Source organism: Centropristis striata, chromosome 9 (assembly GCF_030273125.1).
Source record: "Centropristis striata isolate RG_2023a ecotype Rhode Island chromosome 9, C.striata_1.0, whole genome shotgun sequence".
Lineage (NCBI taxonomy): Eukaryota > Metazoa > Chordata > Actinopteri > Perciformes > Serranidae > Centropristis > Centropristis striata.
The window spans coordinates 4,455,559-4,478,263 of record NC_081525.1 but is presented as its reverse complement, the minus strand read 5'-3'; the positions used below and the strand labels follow the sequence as shown (position 1 = coordinate 4,478,263).

At 37.7% G+C, this 22,705-nt stretch overlaps 1 protein-coding gene across 1 annotated transcript; it reads right to left on the bottom strand.

Moving 5' to 3' along the window:
* Window positions 1-831: 831 nt before the first annotated feature.
* Window positions 832-21,732, bottom strand: LOC131977799 (uncharacterized). Its single transcript, XM_059341241.1, has 18 exons — window positions 21,541-21,732; window positions 18,675-18,840; window positions 18,428-18,580; window positions 18,191-18,351; window positions 17,880-18,056; window positions 17,653-17,791; window positions 16,255-16,442; window positions 14,858-14,999; window positions 13,988-14,154; window positions 9,596-9,787; window positions 8,477-8,642; window positions 7,609-7,761; window positions 6,710-6,870; window positions 5,353-5,537; window positions 3,957-4,090; window positions 3,652-3,839; window positions 1,687-1,828; window positions 832-1,061 (listed from the first exon to the last, which is right to left on the bottom strand). Exons 1-18 carry the CDS (start codon window positions 21,730-21,732, stop codon window positions 886-888), a joined length of 2,982 nt encoding a protein of 993 aa, XP_059197224.1. The 3' UTR covers window positions 832-885.
* Between the last annotated feature and the right edge of the window lie 973 nt (window positions 21,733-22,705).

The window sequence follows — 22,705 nt, the reverse complement described above, 5'->3', positions numbered from 1 at the left end:
AGGTAACAAGTAACTACAGCTTGGTAGTGGAGTAAAAAGTACAATATTTCCCTCTGAGATGTAGCATGAAGTAGCATAAAATGGAAATACTTAAGTAAATGTCAAGTATACTCGAAATTGTACTTGAGTATTTTATTACATTTCACCACTGGTCAGTGTTGGAAAATCATTTGTCACACATTATGTGATGTGGCAAAACAAAACATGTTTTCATTCCCCTTCGACAAAACGTTTCTTTGTGCCACCATCAGTGTTACACTGCAAAAAAAGAAAAATTGAGTGAACTCAAAATTTCAAGGCAACAAACTTTGATAAAATTTTAAGTTGGACAATTAAACTAAATATTTTAAGTTTTGTTTTTGAGTTTGCTCAACTCTGAATTTCTCTGGCACGATTGTAAAGCCGCTATGAATGTCAGCTAATGTTGTGACCACAATTTTGAGTTAGCATTGATACGCTAATGGCTACTCTTGTAGCTGTAACAAGCAGTCATCAGTTAGCAGCTAGCATCAGTTAGCCACTAGCATCAGTTAGCCGCTAGCTTTCGCTAATGACCGAATTTCACAACAAAGAAATAAGAGTTATCAGAACTATTGTCCCTTGTTTTGAACCCCAACTTAAAGATATAAGTAACAACAACTCACCAACTTGTTTTTGAGCAGACAACTGGCTTCCTTTGTTGTGCTAACTTACATTATTGCTCTAAATGTCAATAATTTATATTTCCAAGTTTTACCAACTTAAATCACTGTTTTAGGCCAAAAAATACAAGTTGGCTTTTTTGCAGTGTAGTGGTACTTTTATGTTGACTGGAAAACTAACCAAGAAGCAGCATGTGTTGCCTTTGTATAAAGAGAGTCTGTAGTGGAGGATCGGCTGGAGGATTTAGCGGGCTTTGGCGTAGATCTTAAAGGGGTACGGTGTCCGTGTGGCTCCAACGATTCCCTCCATACTCAGCTCAACTCCATCCAGAGTGGAAAAATAAAATTTCTGACACAAGCTGACAAAAAACAGAAAGAGCTCCATTCTTGCCAGGCCTTCACCAAGACATGCACGCTTTCCTGGAAAAACAGACATTAATACTGGAGAATAAAGGCAAGTGTATTGAAAATAATACCTTATATAGCATGATTACTTAACATTTCCCTCACCCTAAATTATTTTATTATTTATTATTATATTTTGTATATTTGTCACTTGACCGTTCGTCTCAGTAGAATCAATCGTGGCTTCACACTGTTTCTGAAAAGCGTAGAATTTAAAGTGCTGTACAGATTGAAAATAACACCTTAAAATGTTTTATAAAAGGACATGGAGACTAATGCATGCTGAGTATTAAAATATAAGTAAATACAATTATAAAATATATATGTGTACAAGAATTAGAATTAAAATAAACATTTAATTATAAACAATAAAATGTAGGTAAAACGGACAAAAGCTAATAAATAAAACAAGTATAAGCCATAAAACTGTGATAAAAGATAATAAGATGCTAATAATAAGACAATAAAAGCCAGATTAAAAAGATAGGTTTTTAGTTTACCTTTAAATAGTATCAATACTTCTAGTGCTTGTTAATGTTTCAACAGGATCTATTAATGGTTTACTTTTGGTGACGTTTTAAATTAGACATGTAGAATAAAGTGATTTTGGTTATTTTAGTCAGGTAAATGTGAAAGTTACCTGCAGAGAAAGGTAAAAATGCATCTCGCCTCACAAATTTCCCTTCAGCATCCAGGAAGTGTTCCGGGTTAAAGGTGTCGGGAGTTTCCCACTCAGTCTTGTCAAACAGCACAGAGGTCAGGTTGGGCATCACTGAGGTTCCCTACACACACACACACACACACACACACACAAAGCCAAATAAATAACACAGTTATCAAGCATCATTATCAACACACCCGGACCGTACTTCTGTCCTTCACAACAAAATACAGTACAGTAAAAATAAAGATGTACTTTTAAAAAAATCATCGCCCGAGTGTCGCCCAATCATTCTTACTGCTTTCTCTCATCAGATTTACTTTCATATTGTAATTAGACATGTAAATCTCCATGTACATAAATTGAATTTCACATATAGATTGTTAAATATCTATAAATCAATTAAACCTCCATTGGTGGTGGCGATCTTATTCGAAATGACCATAAACACATCGGAAAGTGCAGCATTGCAGATGTGTCCGATTTGGGATACAGTTATGTTATATAAGTGCTGGTCCATTTACCATTTACTGGTCCAAACAAATGTACCTTTAGTTTTACCAGGCATTACAATGAACAAGAAATTGAAGAAAACAATAGTCTAATAATTTTTTCCAGGACTGTATATATAAACTATATAAGTCATGCAACTCTAAGTGCAGTATAACCGTTATAATTACATGTATCATTGAAACAAAAACAAAAAGTAGAATTTCATTTCATTTAATTTATATATATATTTAAAAAAATAATTATATATATATATATATACTGATATATACAGTTGAAACCAGAAGTTTACATACACTATATAAAAAGACATATGCTTTTTTTCTCACTGTCTGACATGAAATCAGACAATCACTTTCCCTGTTTTAGGTCCGTTAGGATTACCAAAATTATTTCTATTTGCTAAATGCCAGAATAATGAGAGAAGGATTTTTTTAGACAATTTTTATTACTTTCTTCAAAGTCCGAAATTTACACTGGTTTCAACTGTATATATATTACACTTATTACGTTATAAAAGTGCTGGTCAATTTACCATTTACACTGGTCCAAACAAATTTACCTTTAGTTGTACCAGGCATTAAAATGAACAAGAAATTGAAGAAAAAAGAGGGTGGTCTAATGTGTTTTTTCCATGACTGTATATTGCAGTGAAATACAAGGTCACAGTGAGCAAAATTTAAAAAGAGTAGAAAATGCCTAGAAATGGCTTGTAGGGTTAGTTAATTAGGGTGAGTTTCTTAACCCTCCTGTCGTCCTTCCGGGTCAAATTGACCCAATCTGTTTTGACTATTCCTTCTTTCCTCCCTCCTCCTGCCTTCCTCTCTTCTTTCCTCCTTCCTTCCTTCTTTCCTTCCTCCTCTATCCTCCTTCCTTCTTTCCTCTATCCTTTCTTTCTTTCTTTCCTTCCTTTCCTCCTTCTTCCCTTCTTTTCTTTCCTCCTTCAGCTATCTCCTTTACTTTCTCTCTTCTTTCCTTCCTCCTGATTTCCTCTCCTTTCCTCCTTCCTTCCTTCCTTCTTTCATCCCTCCCGCCTCCATTCCTTCCTCTATCCTCCTTCCTTCTTCCCTTCCCTCGCCCCCCCTTTCCTTCCCTTCTTTCTTTCTTTCTTTCTTTCTTTCTTTCTTTCTTTCTTTCTTTCTTTCTTTCTTTCTTTCTTTCTTTCTTTCCTTCCTCCTTCCTTTCTGCCCTCTTTCCTACCTGCCTCCCTCCTTTTCTCCCTCCTTCCTTCTTTATTTTTTCCTTCCTTTCTTCTCCTCCTCCCCTTTCTTTCCTCCATCCTCCTTCCTTTCTCTCTCCTTTCCATTCTCTTCTTTCCTTCCTCCATCCTTCTTTCTTTCCTTCCTTCTTTCCTCCATCCTTTTTTTACTTCCCTTTGCGTCCTTCCCTCTTCTTCCTTCCTTGACCCGAGGACAACAGGAGTAGTACGTGTACCTTGGGTATAAAGTAACCCCCCAGTGTCGTATCCTTGGCGACCATCCTGAGTCCATTGAGAGGAACAATGTTTCCCATCCTCTGGACCTCATGGATGACAGCATCAGTGTAGGGCAGGTTGGCTCTGTCTGCCATGGTGGGCCGTCGGCTCTGTCCGATCACTCTGTCTATCTCTGCCTGGACTTTGTCTAGGAGGAGAAACAAAATATTTTTAACTGTTCAACTAAAACGACTTATATTTATATTTGGTAATCTGCTTCTCGTATTCCTTCTGATGTGAACATAAGTGAAACCTGAGCACCCACCCTGGATGTGAGGGTTCCTGATGAGGTAGATGAGGCCCCACTGCAGGGTCTTGGACGTGGTTTCACTTCCAGCCAGGAACAGATCCAGACAACACAGAACCAGGTTGCTCTCGTCAAAACCCAGTTCACTGTTTCTGTTGTGCTGTGAGGAAAAGTGGAAGCGTACGGTCAGTCAGGTTTTGGTTCTCATACACTGTAAAAAAAAAAAAAAGAGTTATTTTTCAGTAATTAACTGTCATATTTAACTTTTTTTTTAAAGTGCAAATGCCATAAAAAGGTTAATTACTTTTGTTATTATTCTGTCAATTCAAATATTGGGAAAAAGTTAAAATTAAGATAAGAAATTGTACGAAAAAATCCTAAAAAAAAATATGGCAGCAAAAGTTCAACTTACCGTCATATTAAAGTAAAAAAAAAAAACGTATACATATATATATATATATATATATATTATATTTATATTTATATAAAAATCACTGCAAAAAAGCCAACTTGTATTTTTTGACCTAAAACAGTGATTTAAGTTGATAAAACTTAGAAATAAATTATTGACATTTAGGGCAATAATGTAAGTTAGCACAACAAAGGAAGCCAGTTGTCTGCTCAAAAACAAGTTGGTGAGTTGTTGTTACTTACATCTTTAAGTTGGGGTTCACAACAAGGGACAATAGTTCTGCTAACTCTTATTTCTTTGTTGTGAAATGCGGGAAAGCGGTGAAATTCGGTCATTAGCGAACGCTAGCGGCTAACTGATGCTAGCGGCTAACTGACGCTAGCGGCTAACTGACGCTAGCGGCTAACTGACGCTAGCGGCTAACTGATGCTAGTGGCTAACTCATGCTAGCGGCTAACTGATGCTAGCGGCGCTGCTTGTTATAGCTACAAGAGTAGCAATTAGCGTATCAATGCTAACTCAAAATTGTGGTCGCAACATTAGCTAACATTTCATAGCGGCGTTACAATCGTGCCAATTCAGCACATTGCAGAAGTTAGCAGAAGTAAGGATTAAAAGTTATTACAATGTAAAATTATAAGTTCAAAAATCTGAATTCAGAGTTGAGCAGACTCAAAAACAAAACTTAAAATATTTAGTTTAACTGATCAACTTAAAATTTTATCAAAGTTTGTTGCCTTGAGATTTTGAGTTCACCCAACTTTTCTTTTTTTGCAGTGTATGTATATATATATATATATATATATATATATATATATGTTTATATATATATATATATATATATATATATATATATTTAAATACATTACCATACATTTCCTGTATTTTTTAAGAAATAACTTGTAAAATAACTTATATTTGACTGTAGTGTTGGTCTCCCAGACTGATTGTTGATGTGTACATATTATTTTGTCATTCATTTTAAAATAATCAAAATTTAACAGACTCCGTACTTCCGCCTTGATCAGGAAGGTGTCGATGTAATCCCGTGGGTTGCTCTGGTCCAGATCCAGCTTGTGCCTCTCCACCTCGGCTCTGATGGACGCCTTTAAACTTGTAGCGCTGCTGAAGATGGCGCTGTGTGGCCCGGGCAGGTGTTTCATTACTGCTGGGAACGCATCATACAGCTGTTTGGAGAGGAGACAGAGGACTTATTCAGTGCTGTTGTTTATATCCAAAGGCAGGTAAATATCTCATAAATCTGCACAAAATGTTTGTTTCTTTTGGAACTCAGCTACACTCTCCTATTGGCTCTCTTGAATGTGTATCAAGACATTATGCTAGTTCTAATCCATATAAAAAATATCCCCTAAATGCTCTGCTGTCACTATGTCTTATTGAAAAACATGTTGAATTGAACCTGATAAGCTGTTTACACAGAGCAGAGAGGAAAGGTCAGGAGAGGTTGTAAAAATGCAAATAGTTCAATATGTAAACTGTCCTACAAAGCCTAACTACAGTAACTACGCAAAGGGTAAAACTGAGAAAAACTGCTTTAAAGTTTTTTAATGTTTTTAACTGGCCAGCCAAATTGGTTAAAGGTAGGTAAGTGATATGACACTTATTTCTACATGTATTGATGTTGTAATATTTATGCTAAAAAATCATGATGATTTATTTGACCTTTGTCCCCAAAAATGTGTATTTTTAAATATGTGTATTTTAGACTTAATATTATAAAGTAATGCTATGTCTTAATCTAAGATATTTATAATTACTAATTTTATCTCACTTTTTTTTACTTAATCAGTATCTAGATAATAATTCCCTATCAAATAAACGTATAGTTTCTATTATTCTTGTTTTTAATATTCAACACAATGAAAAAAATTAAAGGCTACACTGTATCACAGTCAAAGTGAAGTTACTGCAGTCTGCTTTGGTTTTGAGTTGGAATTTGTAGTTACTGCAATTTTTATATCATAATTTCTCTGAAATAAAGCAAAATCGAAATCTAAAACTTTGTCACAAGATAAAACAGACATCAAAGAGTTCATTTTTAGTTAGAACTCAATTTCGACCAAAATTGAAGTTACTGCACTTAGGCTTTGTAGGGCAGAATAGCATGTGGAGCCCCATTTTTTTTCCAATATTCATGATACTTGTGGGCACAAATAAAATGATATATATATTAAAAAAACGCCCCGAAACAGCATGGGGATCAGAGGGTTAAAGGGGAGAATCCTGTAGGAAGACTAGTGTGTGTGTGTTTGTGTGTGTGTGTGTGTGTGTGTGTGTGTGTGTGTGTGTGTGTGTGTGTGTGTGTGTGTGTGTGGAAGGAGGCTTCTTTGCATCTTACTAGAGCCCATATGGAGCCTTCCAGATAGGCCATCTCAGTTAGGTTCTTCAGCATACTCTGGAAATTTTGGTCCTCGTAGTCAAACCGCCTCCCGAACACGATCTGGCAGATGATGTTGGCCACAGCGTTGTTCAGAAGTGGCACAGGGTCGAAGGGCTCACCTGAACACAAGGGACGTTCTCAGTAAGTAAGAGTACACTTTGCATTTCATCACACTGTTAAAATAATTGCATAACTCACTTTTTGTCTATTTTTTTTTTTTTTCCCGCCTAAATCATCTCCTCATAGCCACCTATGGTAACATGGCCTACATCCTCAGTTGATCAGATCATGTGATTTTACCCCTTTAAGACTTAAGCGGATTTATTATGCCTAAGTCAAAATAAAATGTGACTTAGGCAATTTTTTGAACATGCCTTTGTGACTTAAGCAAGATATGGTGACACTTTATTTTGAAGGTGTCTACATAAGAGTGACATGAGCGTGTCATAAACATGACATGGGATGTGTCATGAACATTAATGACACTTTGAAGTAACATTAATGCTCATGATACTTGTCATGTCATGTTTCTGACAAGCTTGTGTCACTCTTATGTAGACACCTTCAAAATAAAGTGTTACCATATCTTGCTTAAGTCACAAAGGCATGTTTAAAAAAATTGCCTAAGTCATTTATTTCTCTTAAGTTACATCATTTACACACAGTGTTATTACTATGCCAATAGCCATCCTTTGATACATCCTTTTTGAGTGAAATGATCAGTAAATGTCATATGTTACACTTTTGGTGAAGTTTTTTGTGTTTCCTGCAAAACTTGAAAAAATGAGTTGGGCGATTAAATTGCATCCCTTTCTTCTGTGTTCTTTTTTTTTGTTTTTTGTTTTGCCTTTGCAAACCTTTCTCCTTCCCTATCGCCTCCTGCAGGTGATGACTCTCCTCACAGATGCTCTGCTCCATGGAGCTGTTGGCCAGACCAAAAGTACGTAACGCTGCCATTGCAAACCGTCGCTGTCTCCTCCACAGAGCCCCGTTACTGAAGAAAAGGCCGGCTGAGACAGAGGGACAACACACCATTACTCAGGCAGGAATCAGGGCACTTTGACCCTCTGAACCCCAGGATTGAAATATATGTTTTCTTTAAAAGATTGCCAAAAATACACTGTTTATCAGAGAAAGGAACAGTAAAAAAAGAAGGCATTAATACATTTGAACAAATTAAATATATATAAAGAAAATATACATACAGGTACATCTAAAAAAATTGCTCATATTGTGTCTTTTTGTGACTTTTTTTAGTCATTTTGTGTCTTTTTTTATAGTAATTTTGTATCTTTTTGTTTCTTTTTTTAGTCATTTTGTGTCTTTTTTGGTCATTTTGTGTCTTTTTTTAGTCATTTTGTGTCTTTTTTTATAGTCATTTTCGGTCTTTTTTGGTCATTTTGAGTCTTTTTTTTAGTCATTTTGTGTCTTTTTTGGTCATTTTGTGTCTTTTTGTGTCTTTGTTTAGTCATTTTGTGTCTTTTTTGGTCATTTTGTGTCTTTTTTTAGTCATTTTGTGTCTTTTTTGGTCATTTTGTGTCTTTTTTTTAGTCATTTTGTGTCTTTTTTGGTCATTTTGTGTCTTTTTTTAGTCATTTTGTGTCTTTTTTGGTCATTTTGTGTGTTTTTGTGTCTTCTTCTGTTCTGGACTACTAAAAAACGAAGTATCTGCTTTCCCGGCTTTAATGGGTTAATACTGTTGTACTGTGTGTTTGTGTGATTCACCTGAGTTCCCTGAATATATCCTGGTCACCATGGGGCTGTAAGGCCGGTCCACGAAGCTGTCGGCCTGTGTGACGATGGCTTCCTTCACCATCTTCCAGCCGGACACAAACACTGTTCTGTGTCTGCCCAGACGTATGCAGAACACATTCCCATAAACATCCGCGAGCTGTGGAGAATAAGTGTAAGCCTGTTGTCTGACATGTGATTCTAATAAGATGAAGTTTTCAGGACAATCATTTCTGTCTGTGAAAACAACAGATTTTTAGCATTGTCACTACCATAAACTTTAAAAAAAAATCTTCTGTTCAGAATCTTGTGTTTTTTAATTTATAATTTAACCTTTTTCCCTCCAAGTACTGTTATAGAGAACTTTCTCCCACCTTACATTCTTGCTTCACAACTAGGGCTGGGTGATATATTATCCCAATATATTTAGGCTGAATATCGATATATGATATCCTGATATTTTTATCGTAAAGTGAGAGCGCAAATGTTCAATCAAAGTCAAAGCCAAATATGACATGTCACAAGTAGTTTTATTGAAACCGTTTATTGAAGTGAACATAAATACTGGCCTTATTATTATGATTATTATTATTATGATTATTATTATTATTATTATTATTATTATTATTATATATTATATATATATTACATATCATATTATTTTATTTATTTTTATTTTATCATATTGTTACTATCTATCTATCTATCTATCTATCTATCTATCTATCTATCTATCTATCTATCTATCTATCTATCTATCTATCTATCTATCTATCTACTGTATAACAATAGTAGTACCTTTTGTTTTTTTTTTTAAATCAAAGCTCCATAAAGTTCACCTTTAAGTAAAAAAATATCTTAAATAAAAATACCCTATGAAATAAAATCAATCTTTTTCCGAAATAATTATGTTTATATGAGAAAAGAATAATGAACATACAAAAGAACTAAATATGACAAACCCTAGTAAGGGCAGCATTTATATATAAAGGAAGAAAAAAATTTAACTTTATCGATATGCAATATGGTGTAATTCCATATCACATTTTAAAATAGATCGATATATCTTTTATATTGATATATCGCCAACAGACAATGATTCTGTCATCTTACCTTGGTTAAGTAAATGTGAGGCTGTTTGGATTCAATGTTGAAAATGTTTCCTAAAAGAGGCAGAGATGGTGGTCCTGGTGGAAAGTTGGGTGGATCCTTTTTGTTCAGAAAATACACAACGAGGAGAACTGCCAAAACAAAAAGCAATGTATCACACAGCCACATTGTGAGGCGGAGGAAAAGAGCGAGGAACTGATGAGGATCCCTCGCTCATTCATCAATTTCTAGTTTAGAGTTGGGATGGAAACTCTGCTGACTCACAGCTTATGTTCACATAATAATGGCCTTTGTGTGTGTGTGTGGCAGAGATCGGACGGCCCTCCATTAACCAAATACAGGAAAAGGAAAGAGTTAAAAACTGATCCAAACTAAGCCCTTATTTTCTAATTAGTCTACTTTAGTATATCTTAGTATTTTTTTATTTATTTTACTTATTTATTCTTATTCTTATTATTTTTATTATTTGAGTTATTTATTATTATTATTATTATTTTTTACTTATTTATTATTATTAGGGCCTCGGGGCAATCGCACCGAGCACTGGTCCCATACAGCTATAGCTGTAGGGACCAGTGCTGCACTACTGTTATACTGTGGATTTCTGCTTATTCCTCTTCCGGACGCAATTTCGTCCCGCTACTAGTCCTACAACTTAAAGAGTTGCAGGACAAATTATATATCATAACGTGCGGTTTGATCGGGATCGGTGTGCTATTACTTTTCTCTACAGAATACGAATTTTTCGTGACGTAAATCGCGAAAAACTGCTCAAAATTTTGCATTGAAATGAATGGGACGGCCGACAAAAAATGAGCGAAAAAGAACAATCATTGGAGATTTTTAAACGTCTACTTCTCCAGCATAATTTCACCTAGAGACTCCATTTAAACTGTAAACAGTAGACACAAGTCTTGTGTATCGGTGTATTAATCCACGTTTCGATAGGTCATATCGTTTTTTATCAATCCCTGTTCAATGACCATGATCATTTTTGGAGAAATTCTGAGATTATAATGGGTGTGTATTGCATGGAATGTTCGTGTCAGAGTGTGTGATGTCATCGCTCAGAGTGTAGAGGGAGAGGTAAAACTGTCAAAAAATAAATTTTAAAACTGCGCTCCAGGCCGCAAATTTCACTCTACAGAAATAATTTATACATAGAAAGTAGGAAAATTTGTCTTCTCACTCACAATCCTCTGGTAAAGCTGTCAGAGTTATAGTTTGGGCGTACGACGCACAGATGCGGCACCAAAACCACCAACAGCCTCATTGGCTCCCATATTAAAAACACAGGGAGTTATTTGAAAAAGGGATATGGAACAGTTTTTTAAGATCGCTCTAACAAAGCTATTTTTTCATTTTTCTGAAAAAAAAAAACATATGTAGACGTTCAGGAAGAACTCAGGACGCTCAAAGTGAAGTCGGATCAATGATAGGTATTATGGTTTTGCCAAAAATGCTTTCTGTTCGAGGCCAGAAATTCCAGTCTGTCCACCTCTGGCTGCTGTCACTCTTTCGGAACTTTAACAGGTGGTGTCAGTTAATTCAGTTGATTGCTTTGATCTGATTGCCTTTGATCTTTGATCTGATTACAGTTACAGATACACACACACACATGCGCGTAAGTGCGCACACTCCTCACACATGCATACACCTGCTTCAAACACGCACACACAGGTAACTTTGTGATAAAGTATTAAAGAGAGATCCAAACTTATACACCATCACTCACTCACTCACTCGCTGTTTCACTCACTGACTCACTCACTCACTTACTGACTCACTCACTCACTCACTCACTCACTCATGCATCAGCCCTTGTGGGCAGAAGACCTTCTGACCTGCTGCTTAGTATTTTGGATTTATTTTGTGCCTGAATCACCAGATCACCTGGTTTGGCCCTGGTCTGTTCTTTGGACTCAGGTAAATAAGACCTATCATCTTACTCTCTCTGTCTTTGTGTCGTGGATTAGGATTTGAGATTGTTCTAAACATTATCATTACATTCTGGCCAACATGAACCCAGCTGACCCAGAATCCAGGATTGCATAATGAGATTGCCAATAATAAATTATTATAATCAGATTACATTTGAAAAAGGTGCACTAGTTCCATTGTCAAGGATTACTTGATTACACTTTTGATTATGTTTTTAGAATATGACAATTTTAAAATGATTCAATTTTTTTAAAATACTAATAACCAATGCTAGTAAATAGATGGTAGGTCTTAAAGTAAACATGTCTGCTCTATGTGGCCGGCAGCAGCACCACCTTCAGGAGAATCGATGCATGCATTGCTGCCAAGCAAGCCATTGAGTACAGTACCTGATTAAATGTACAGTAGTGTTCAAAATAATAGCAGTCCAATGTGACTAACCAGATTAATCCAGGTTTTTAGTATATTTTTTATTGCTACATGGCAAACAAGGTACCAGTAGGTGCAGTAGATTCTCAGAAAACCAACAACGCTCTTAAGGTTGTGCAATTGGGCAATTAGTTGAAAGCGGTGTGTTCAAAAATATAGCAGTGTCTGCCGTTGAATTTATAAACTCAAAACTATTTTGTACAAACTTTTTTGTTCCTAGGATTTAGCAATCCTGTGAATCACTAAACTAATATTTAGTTGTATGACCAGAGTTTTTTTATAACTGCTTCACATCTGTGTGGATGGAGTCAACCAACTTGTGTCACCTTCCAGCTGTTATTCCACTCCAAGATTCTTTAAAAACATTACACAATTCATTTATATTTCTTGGTTTTGCTTCAGAAACAGCATTTTTGATGTCACTCAATTGGATTAAGGTCCACTCCATAACATCAATGCTGTTGGTTTGGAACCAGATTTTGCTGGTTTACTAGTGTGTTTGGGGTCATTGTCTTGTTGAAACACCCATTTCAAGGCCATGTCCTCTTCAGCATAAGGCTACATGACCTCAAGTATTTTGACATATGCAAACTGATCCATGATCCCTGGTATGAGATAAATAGGCCCAACACCATAGTAGAGAAACATGCCCATATCATGATGCTTCACTGTCTTCACTGTGTACTGTGGCTTGAATTCAGAGTTTGGGGCTCGTCTCACAAACTGTCTGCGGCCCTCGGACCCAAAAAGAACAATTTTACTCTCATCCGTCCACAAAATGTTCCTCCATTTGTCTTTTAGGCCAGTTGATGTGTTCTTTGGCAAATTGTAAATGTTAGAGCCATTTGTATATTGTGGAGAAGTTGATAAGTAATTCAGATTTGATTCATAGTTCTTTATTGAGGTTGTAGGAATGCCTATTGGTTAGTAGTAATTGCACTCTTTTTATTGGCTGAGACGTGTGTAACGTCATAATTGCGTACTTTGTTTTAATTAGGATTATGGAGACGAGGAGAGCACACTAGTTTTTGACCATGCTCATAATTATTATTATTTTTTGGATTGCTGCAATTTATTGTTTGTCATGCTCAAACAAAAGGTTTTCAATAAACCATAAGAAAGAAACTGTGGAATTTTTTCGGCTTAAGACACACGTCAACTACATCCTCACGCTCCATAATTGAAGTGTGCGTAAGTAAAACTAGACGGAGCCACACTAACAGTTACTTCTTCTGCACACGCCATTTTTTAACAGAGGGAATTTGCAGGGGATTCTTGTAAATAGATTAGCTTCACACAGACGTCTTCTAACTGTCACAGCACTTCCAGGTAACTCCAGACTGTCTCTGATCATCCTGGAGCTGATCATTGGCTGAGCCTTTGCCATTCTGCTTATTCTTCAATCCATTTTGATGGTTGTCTTACATTTTCTGCCACGTGTCTCTGGTTTTGCTCTCCATTTTAAAGCATTGGGGATCATTTTAGCTGAACAGCCTATAGTTGTTTACACCTCTTTATTAGTTTTCCCCTCTCCAATCAACTTTTTAATCAAAGTACGCTGTTTTTTCTCAACAATGTCTTGAACGACCCGTTTTCCTCAGGCTTTCAAAGAGAAATGCATGCTTTTAAGCACCACTTACATTTTCAGTACTTTTCAAAAGGTTCAATTAATTTGTAAACAAATGTGGTTTCTTAATGATTTCAGTTTATTGTTAACTAATGGCTTACATGACATAACTGACCATAAAGAAAACTTTTGACATTAATTACAACCAAGAGAAAGGTAAATGTCTCATCAACAGTGTAATTAATACAGAATATTTGAATACAAAAATAACTTTATTACATAGACAGTATTACATACATATTCATATTAAATGCACATGCAGTAATAAAAAAAGGCCCTCAGTACACGAGGGTGTGATACAACAGTTAAAAGCTGAGATTGACAATTAACTGCCTAAAAAGGATTTTGCTTATTGGTTTGATGAAAAATGCAGTGAGATATTGTATAATTCAGCGAGCCTTGGCGTGAACTTTGAAGGGGAGCGGTACACGTGTAACTCCAGTAATTCCTTCTGTACTCAACTCTACTCCATCAGGAACAGAGAAAGAGAACTTCTGGAGTAAACCAACCAAAAACAGGAACAGCTCCATCTTGGCGAGGCCTTCTCCGAGACACACACGTTTCCCTGAAGAGTCCACAAACAAATGAAGGTGAAAGAATAAAGAGTAAGGACAAAACAAATATTCTGTCCAGATTGTGTTTAAGATTGAGTTTAATGTACACTGCAAAAAAGAAAAGTTGGGTGATCTCAAAATTTCAAGGCAACAAACTTCGATAAAATTTTAAGTTGGACGAAAACTAAATGTTTTAAGTTTTGTTTTTGAGTTTGCTCAACTCTGAATTCAGATTTTTGTCAACTCAACTGTAAGTTGTACTAACTTTTTTTTAATCCTTACTTCTGCTAACTTCTGCAATGTGCTGAATTGGCACGATTGTAACGCCACTATTAAATGTCAGCTAATGTTGCAACCACAATTTTGAGTTAGCATTGATACGCTAATGGCTACTCTTGTAGCTGTAACAAGCAGCGCCGCTAGCATCAGTTAGCCGCTAGCTTTCGCTAATGACCGAATTTCACCGCTTTCCCGCATTTCACTACAAAGAAATAAGAGTTAGCAGAACTATTGTCCCTTGTTGTGAACCCCAACTTAAAGATATAAGTAACAACAACTCACAAACTTGTTTTTGAGCAGACAACTGGCTTCCTTTGTTGTGCTAACTTACATTATTGCCCTAAATGTCAATAATTTATATTTCCAAGTTTTACCAACTTAAATCACTGTTTTAGGCCAAAAAATACAAGTTGGCTTTTTTGCAGTGTAGTTTACCTGCAGAAAAAGGCAGAAGAGCTTCTCTCTTCACAAACTTTCCCTCAGCATCTAGGAAATGTCCGGGGTTGAAGGTGTCTGGAGTCTCCCATTCAGTCTTGTCAAACATCACAGAGGTCAGCATGGGCATCAAGATCGTACCCTGAAAAACAAGATCTATAGGTTCTGCAACGATACTCTCATGGGGCAGCATTTCACCTTGTGCAAGAATTATATGATTTACTAATTTCAGTGATGACAATGTTAAAAAACAGTGTATTTAGAATCCGATAAACCCTGCAGTTTCCTTAAAAACATCTAATGAACTTTCCAAACAAAGGGTGCTTTTACTCCTGAGCTGTTTTGTCCACTTGAAACGAACTCTGGTGTGTTTTGTTGGATTGTCTGTTTGTTTTTTACTGGTGTTGACATTCAAATGAACTCTGCTGCGAACCAAGGAACCAAACTCTGAGTTTGATTGCCTTCTGGGTTGAATTTGGACGGAAATTTGTGAAACAACACCAGGCACGATAAACCTGAAAATGTCTCATGGACAGACTTAGTCTAATGTTGACATAAAGGATGTTATCTAAATATGGTCTGACGATCACATTACACAGTTGCTTGGGAATACACACAAAAACAACGTCTTCAAATTATTAAGGGACAGAATGGGGGCTCATGGAGTCGATTGCGCAGCAGATTATTGTTGCATAAGTGAAAAAACGGTGGCCTTTTAAAACATTTCAGATTTCACTGTTCAGCTCAGCAGCTGCACAACAACTAAAACTAATAAAAGCTAAAATGACAGCTTGACTGTCAGACTAAGACTAAAATAAAAAACAGGCTGCCAAAAACCCACTTCCCGCACCTCAATCAATCAAAATTACTTTATTCATCCCCAAGGGGAAATTCAGTTAGTCTGGTAGAATCTCTTGAAGAATGAAGTTAAGACCTCGTCAACAAGACTTTTTATGTAAAAGTGACCTTAAATTAAGGCCCCTAGATTCTGTGTTGAAGAGACTGTTGCAAAGGACAGGTCTCCATAGAAAGAAAGAGGAGGCTCAAGGCGGATGTGTTGAGATTCTCAGTTCCGTTAGGTCTTATTTTAGTTTTAAGTGTAAAGCTGCTAACGACTGTAGCTGCCACTAAAGATGTAGCTGTGTATACTTCTTCATGCTCTCTGAAGGCAGACTGGGTGCTATAACAAGTGGTATTACAAGCCAGGACTTGACTTGCGTGACTTGCCGGTATGCATGCTAGTTTCAGTAAACATCTTAGTAACACAATACTAAGACGTCTTTGGCATAATGTCAAAACTGTAAATTCTTCACATTCTGTTCTTTGAATGTTATGAACTAAACCTCTGGCCATGTCTCACAAGTTGCACCTTTGAGATGACTGTATACTAAATGCACCTTCGGTATGAAGTAACCACCAAGTGTTGTGTCCTCGGCGGCTATTCTGGGTCCATTGAGAGGAACAATGTTTCCCATCCTCTGGACCTCATGGATGACAGCATCAGTGTAGGGCAGGTTGGCTCTGTCTGCCATCGTGGGCAGTCGGCTCTGTCCGATCACTCTGTCTATCTCTGCCTGGACTTTGTCTAGAAATATGAGAAAATATGTAAAATATGTACGTAGTCAACAGGTTCCTGAAGAGCAAAAAATGAGCGTGAACAGAGTGTGGGTGAACTAACGCAAGCCAAATGAAGCACTGTTGCTGAAACATGCCCCCTTCATGGCGACCACCTGTCAGTCAAAGCAACATCTTTAATTCTTGATATATAGAAATTCACCCCATACAGTTGTTATCAACAGGTAAATTTGCTAAAGAGACCAAAACCATTTTTTTACCAGGATGTAAACACCTTTATATCTGATGTTGTGTTGGACATTTTAACATGAGAGTCTAAAAAGATTGACTCATTTTTGGAGCCAGCCTCAAGTGGCTGATAGAGGAACTGCAGTTTTTGTCATTTAGGCTGTCATTTGATATTAGCAGACTAAAAAACACTTGAGATGCTAATTTTTGACATTGCCATCAGCCTGAGCTGTAGTTTTATGTTTAATGCCCATTTACAATTTTTATCTAACTAAGACGGTGAACAGCAGCATGTTAGCATTGTAGCCCCGTCTCGCCTCCACTATGAACGCACCCGTGGGGAAGCAGGATGCCGGGATCAAATTATCCCTCCAAACTTTCGCCTCTGTGACTACCTTTTGGAAGCGGGACCATTATGAACGGGCCATCGGGGCGAAGCGGGATATTTAACGTTGCGCGTGACGTCTAGCACACACCTCCACTTGGTCCGACAGTCATCAAATCACTGTTCAGCTGCACAACAACTGCGGCCGCCGTCGCTAACTGTGCACATAGTCCATCGCTTATTGTAAACAAACCAGCATGCTAACTGTACAGGTGGTGTCCGCCGCTGATTGTAAACAAACCAGCTCTGCTAATTGTGCACAGAGCGTCCGCTGCTTGTTGTAAACAAACGGAGGTTGTTAAGTGAACACATACTGTACTGCTACAGAGCTAACTGTGTAGCCTATTAGCACTGTGCTACTGCTGTACTGCACTATGAAAGGGCACCAATATCACGCCTTCGAGGGATCACTATGAACACCCTAAGCCAACACAGATTTTTACGGCAATATAGCGGGAAATTTGTGGGAGCGCACTTTGAAAGGGGCTGACATTAGCATTTAGCTCACAATATAACAGAGCCGTTAGCATGACTGGACTCTTCTATTGAGTCTCTTCTCCTCGCTGTTTCACAGTTAGCTCAGTGTCGGGCCCAGCATGCCACCTACCTTTGATATCAGGGTTTTTAATGAGGAAAACCAAAGCCCACAGCAGAGTGGTGGCAGTTGTGTCTGTTCCTGCCATAAACAGATCCAGTCCGTTGATAGCCAGGTTGGTCTCTGTGAAGCCCAGGTCAGACTCTTTGTGCTATAAAGAAATACAGAGAAGATGGAGTAGTAACTGACTGCTAGATTGACAGTCAGAGCAACACAATGCAGTGCAGTTGTTCACGTACATTTTTCATTTCAATGAGGAAAGTGTCAATGTAGTCCCGGGGGTTGCTGTGGTCCAGGTCCTTCTTGTGGCTTTTTATCTCCTGACCAATGAAGTCTAGCATGGTTTTGTAGCAGCTGAACATTTTGTTGTGAGGTCCTGGCAAGTGCTTCATCACTCCAGGGAACGACTGGTACATCTGCTCGGAAGGAAACAGTAAACTTTAATTAAAGTCACCTTTTGTATGGATCTCTCTCTGTTAAGGAAAAGTAAATCTGACCAGTAAGCTATCTCTCTGACAATGATTGAACTATAAAGATAATTCTGACTTACCAGACCCCATACAGAGCCCTCCACCTTCAGAACAATAGTATTATACTTCAGCAAAGTCTGGAAGTCGTGGTCGCTGTAGTCGAACCGTTTCCCCAACACCAGCTGGGAAATGATGTTGGACACTGCACTGTTGAAGAGTCCTGCTGGGTTAAAAGGTTCACCTGGAGGAGAGGAGTTCATTTTTAGACAATGTTTTACGACCAAACAACAGCTGATTTAAGGTTTTAGTGGGATCACCTTTCTCCTTCTCTATCTCCTCCTGCAGGTGTCGGATCTCCTCACAGATATTCTGCTCCAAGGAGTTTTTGCCCAGGCCGAAGGTACGTAAGGTAGATAAAGCAAAGCGTCGCTGTCTCCTCCATGTTTCACCATTGCTCAAGAACAGACCACCTAGACACAAGCATGCAGGAGAGACAGGGTTAATGTTTCAGGGGAACTCGGTCCTGCACAGCTATAAAGAAGAGAAAGAGAGACATTTGTGCACCTATGTGTCCTGAGTAGAACCTGTCGGTGATTGCATTGTACGGTCGATCCACAAAGTTTTCTGCTTGTGTCACTATGGCTTCCTTCACCATCTTGTACCCACACACAAACACCATCTTGTCGCCACCGAGGCGGACGCTGAACACATTACCATAGACGTCAGCCAGCTGTGGACAATACATGAAGGAACAAGCACTGATGAAGCAGCTCTACTGCATTATATACAATTTTAAAATGCTTAAAAACAAAACAAACCAATGCATGATGTGAAACAGGAACAGAATCAAAAAGACTATATTAATGCCAGGAGGGAAATTTGGTTTTGCTACTCCTGTATATGTATACACTCAGCGGCCACTTCATTAGGGACACCTGTTCAAGTGCACATTAATGCAAATATCTAATAAGCCAATCACATGGCAGCAACTCAGTACATTTAGACAAGTAGACACGGTGAAGACGAGCTGCTGCAGTTCAGATCGAGCATCAGAATGGGGAAGAAAGGTGATTTAAGTGACTTTGATTGTTGTTGGTGCCAGGCGGGTTGGTCTGAGTATTTTATAAACTGCCAATCTAACAACCATCTCCAGGGTTTACAGAGAATGGTCCTAAAAAGAGAAAATATCCAGTGAGTGGCAGTTCTCTGGGCAAAAATGCCTTGTTGATGCCAGAAGTCAGAGGAGAATGACCAGACTGGTTCAAGATGATAGAAAGGCAACAATAACTCAAACAACCACTCATTACTACCAAGGTATGCAGAAGACCATCTCTGAACGCACAACACGTCCAACCTTGAAGCAGATGGACAACAGCAGCAGGAGACCACACCGGGTGACATTGCTGTCAGCTAAAAACAGAAAAATGAGGCTACAATTTGCACAGGCTCATGTAGGAATAAAGAATATATTCGGATTGGCTGAGTTTCTAAATTATGACCGGGTTACTTAACATCAGGAAAGGCATGTGTAGGAGTTCAGCTCAGACCTGGGATGAGAAGCAGGATAGGGAGGAGAGAAAGGATGAAAGCTTCAGCATGTGGGAGCGGGGGAATATACTCGGCTTGGCTGAGTCCCTAAATTATGACCCGGGTTACTCACTGACAGGACTGGATCATTTAAGGATAGGAGAGGTCAGAGTTCAGGGAAGGTATCTCAAGATGCTTGGTTAAGGGGGTGGTAACCGAAGCATCCCCCAAAACAAATTGACCTATTGCGTTAAAGAGCCCACCCATATGTACGGGGTGCCCAACCCACGAAGAATATATGTAACATTAAGGAAGTTTGCAATCATTCTGTCTTGTGGTGCCATCAGGGTCACATTGCAAATCATTGTAAATCTTTTGCACAGTGCTCATGTTCCTAATTTGCTACTGTATTTATCACTGCTGCACTTTATACTGCTTATTTATACTACCTATTTATACCGCCTATTCACTCGCACTTTAGTACTTTTTAATATGTTGGACTTTTCGCTGCCTGTTTATTGTTATTGTTCGTCTGTCTTGTAACTTTTGACGTGTGCTGCTGCCTTCTTGGCCAGGTCACCCTTGTAAAAGAGGTCTCGATCTCAATGGGTTTTTTATCTGGTTAAATAAAGGTTAAAAAAAAAAAAATTGCAGAGTCCAGCGCTGAGCATTGCATTTGGCTAAGATTCTTTCAATGAATGGTTGACTTTATTCATTTGTTCTGAGTGTTGGGTGAGAGTTGGAGGCTTTAAAAGCTTACGCTCTAACAAGCAGACAACAAACACACACATAAATTTGAAAGGTCAAGGAGATGTTAAATCCCCAGATGCACGGTTAAGGGGGGCAACAGAAAGCATCCCACAAAAACAAATTGACCAATTGCGTTAAAGAGCCCACCCAATGGACGGGGTTTGCCCAACCCAAGAAGAGGAGTGTAACATTTTGTAATCACTCTGTTTTGTGGTGCCATCAAGATCACATTGCAGAGTCCAGCGCTGAGCATTGCATTTGGCTATTATTCTTTCAATAAATGGTTAACTTTAGTGTTTTGTAAGACCAAGTTTAGTTGGAGCGTTGGAGGCTTTAAAAGCCCATGCTCTAACAATTACCAAAATATGGACAGTCTTGGAAGATTGGAAAAATGCCTACCATTCAGATGGTAGAGTTAGATTTTGGCGCAAACAAGCTGAAAGCATGGACTCATCCTGCTTTGTATCAAAGCTTCAGGCTTGTGGTGGTGGTGGTGGTGTTATGGTGTGGGGGATATTTTCCTAGCACACTTTGGACATCTTAGTAGCATTGAGCATCGTTTAAACACCACAACCTGATGGCTACTTCCAGCAGGATAACACTCCATGTCACAAAGCTATAATCATCTCACATGACAGTGAGTTCAGTCATCAGATCTTAATCCAGCAGAGCACTTCTGGGATGTGGTGGAACGGGATATTAGAAATCTGTTGCAATTGCGTGTACTATCATGTCTGTATGGACCAAAATCTCAGAGGAATGTTTCCAGCAGCTTGTTGAATCTTTGCTGTGAAGAATTAAGGCAGTTCTGAAGGCAGAATGGTACTAGCAAGGTGTACCTAATGAAGTGGCTGGTGAGTAGAAAAATAGCTAAATATACACTTAAGAAAATGTTATATTCAAACTTAAAATAAATAGACAGACTTAAATTCTTGAGTCAAATTAAGAGGAATTATCTAAAATAGTTTTCTTCTCTTTTTTTAACATCATGCATTAGGAAAAATGTTTTTATTGAATTGCACATTAGTATTTGTGAAAGATCTTGCACTGACTGGAAATTCAATAAAACAAATCAAATTAATAATTCAATTGTGTTAGAATGTCTCAATAAAATGAACACCACAAAAAGAAACATTCATGTATTCTACTTTACCTTGGTAAAATAAATGTATGGATGTTTTCTGTCCACACTGAAGATATTTCCCAGAAAAGGAAGAGCCAGCGGTCCTGGAGGATAGTTCGGGGGATTCCTATATTTTAGAAAGTCTGCTATGAGGATCAAAATAAAAATAAACAGGAAAAGCCACTTGAGGTCAAAACTCAGCAAAAAACTGTAGAGCCACATTGTTAAAAAGAGTTAAACCAGCAGCAGAAGGAAAGAACTTCACGCTACAAAACAGGATCGACTTAAACAAACTGCATTCAGAAAAAAGTGAGCGTGGTATTGAACTTTTATAACCTGATACAGACCCGCCTACTGCGATTAAACAGTATGAGAACACATTGAGTGCACAAGCTGTCCTTCAGGAACGTGAGACTCTTGAATGCTCAAAGTGTAAACAGAGTCGAGGCAAAATTATAAAGTACAACATGAATAAAGGCGTCTGACTGATCCATTGTGCAGTTGCGTGCCTCCAACTCACTGCAGGAACAAATGAGAACAACACAGAGCAGGTTGCCATGGTCAAATCCCAGCTCAGTGTTTTTATTATGCTGCAACGCAGAAGCAGAGTCAGTTTGTTTCTGGTTCAGTCAACATAGAAAGACTTTGTGTCAGGAGGATGTTGGTGGGGTCCAGATCTATATTATATTTAAATGCAGATATTTACTGTTGCCAGTATTATCTGTAAACAACAAAGTATTGTTGGCAGCTGTTGCTGCCACACTTTTTTTCACTGCAGAGTAAAAAAATTATAATCAAAACATCATTTTGGTCATATATATCTATAAGAAAGGCATGAATGATTAAATGTTTTATATATAAATGATTTTATTTATTTATTTAGGCCTATAGCTATTGCTCTACCTATCTGCTTAATGTTTATTTATGAAATTATTATAATTATTCTTGAGTATGCAGGAACATAACCACAACTCTGAGGTTTATAACAAACCAAACTCAAAACTCTCTCTCTCTCTCTCTATATATATATATATATGTGTGTAAAATAAGGGAACACACACATACACATATATATAAATCCATATATATTTATAAATATATGTGTGTGTGTATGTGTTCCCTTATTTTACTTTATGAGCAGCATGTAGCCTTAATTTTCCATTAATATGTATATTCTATGCTACATATCTGCCTC

What these genes read in the sequence shown, in the direction of transcription:
- LOC131977799 (XM_059341241.1), bottom strand. Translation starts at nt 21,732, where the DNA reads ATGTGGCTCTACAGTTTTTTGCTGAGTTTTGACCTCAAGTGGCTTTTC. An exon ending in GGAGATAGAGAAGGAGAAAG is followed by an intron (nt 18,352 to 18,427) that starts GTGATCCCACTA and finishes CCTCTCCTCCAG; the next exon opens with GTGAACCTTTTAACCCAGCA. An exon ending in ATTTTTACCTTTCTCTGCAG is followed by an intron (nt 1,062 to 1,686) that starts GTAACTTTCACA and finishes CTGTTTTTCCAG; the next exon opens with GAAAGCGTGCATGTCTTGGT.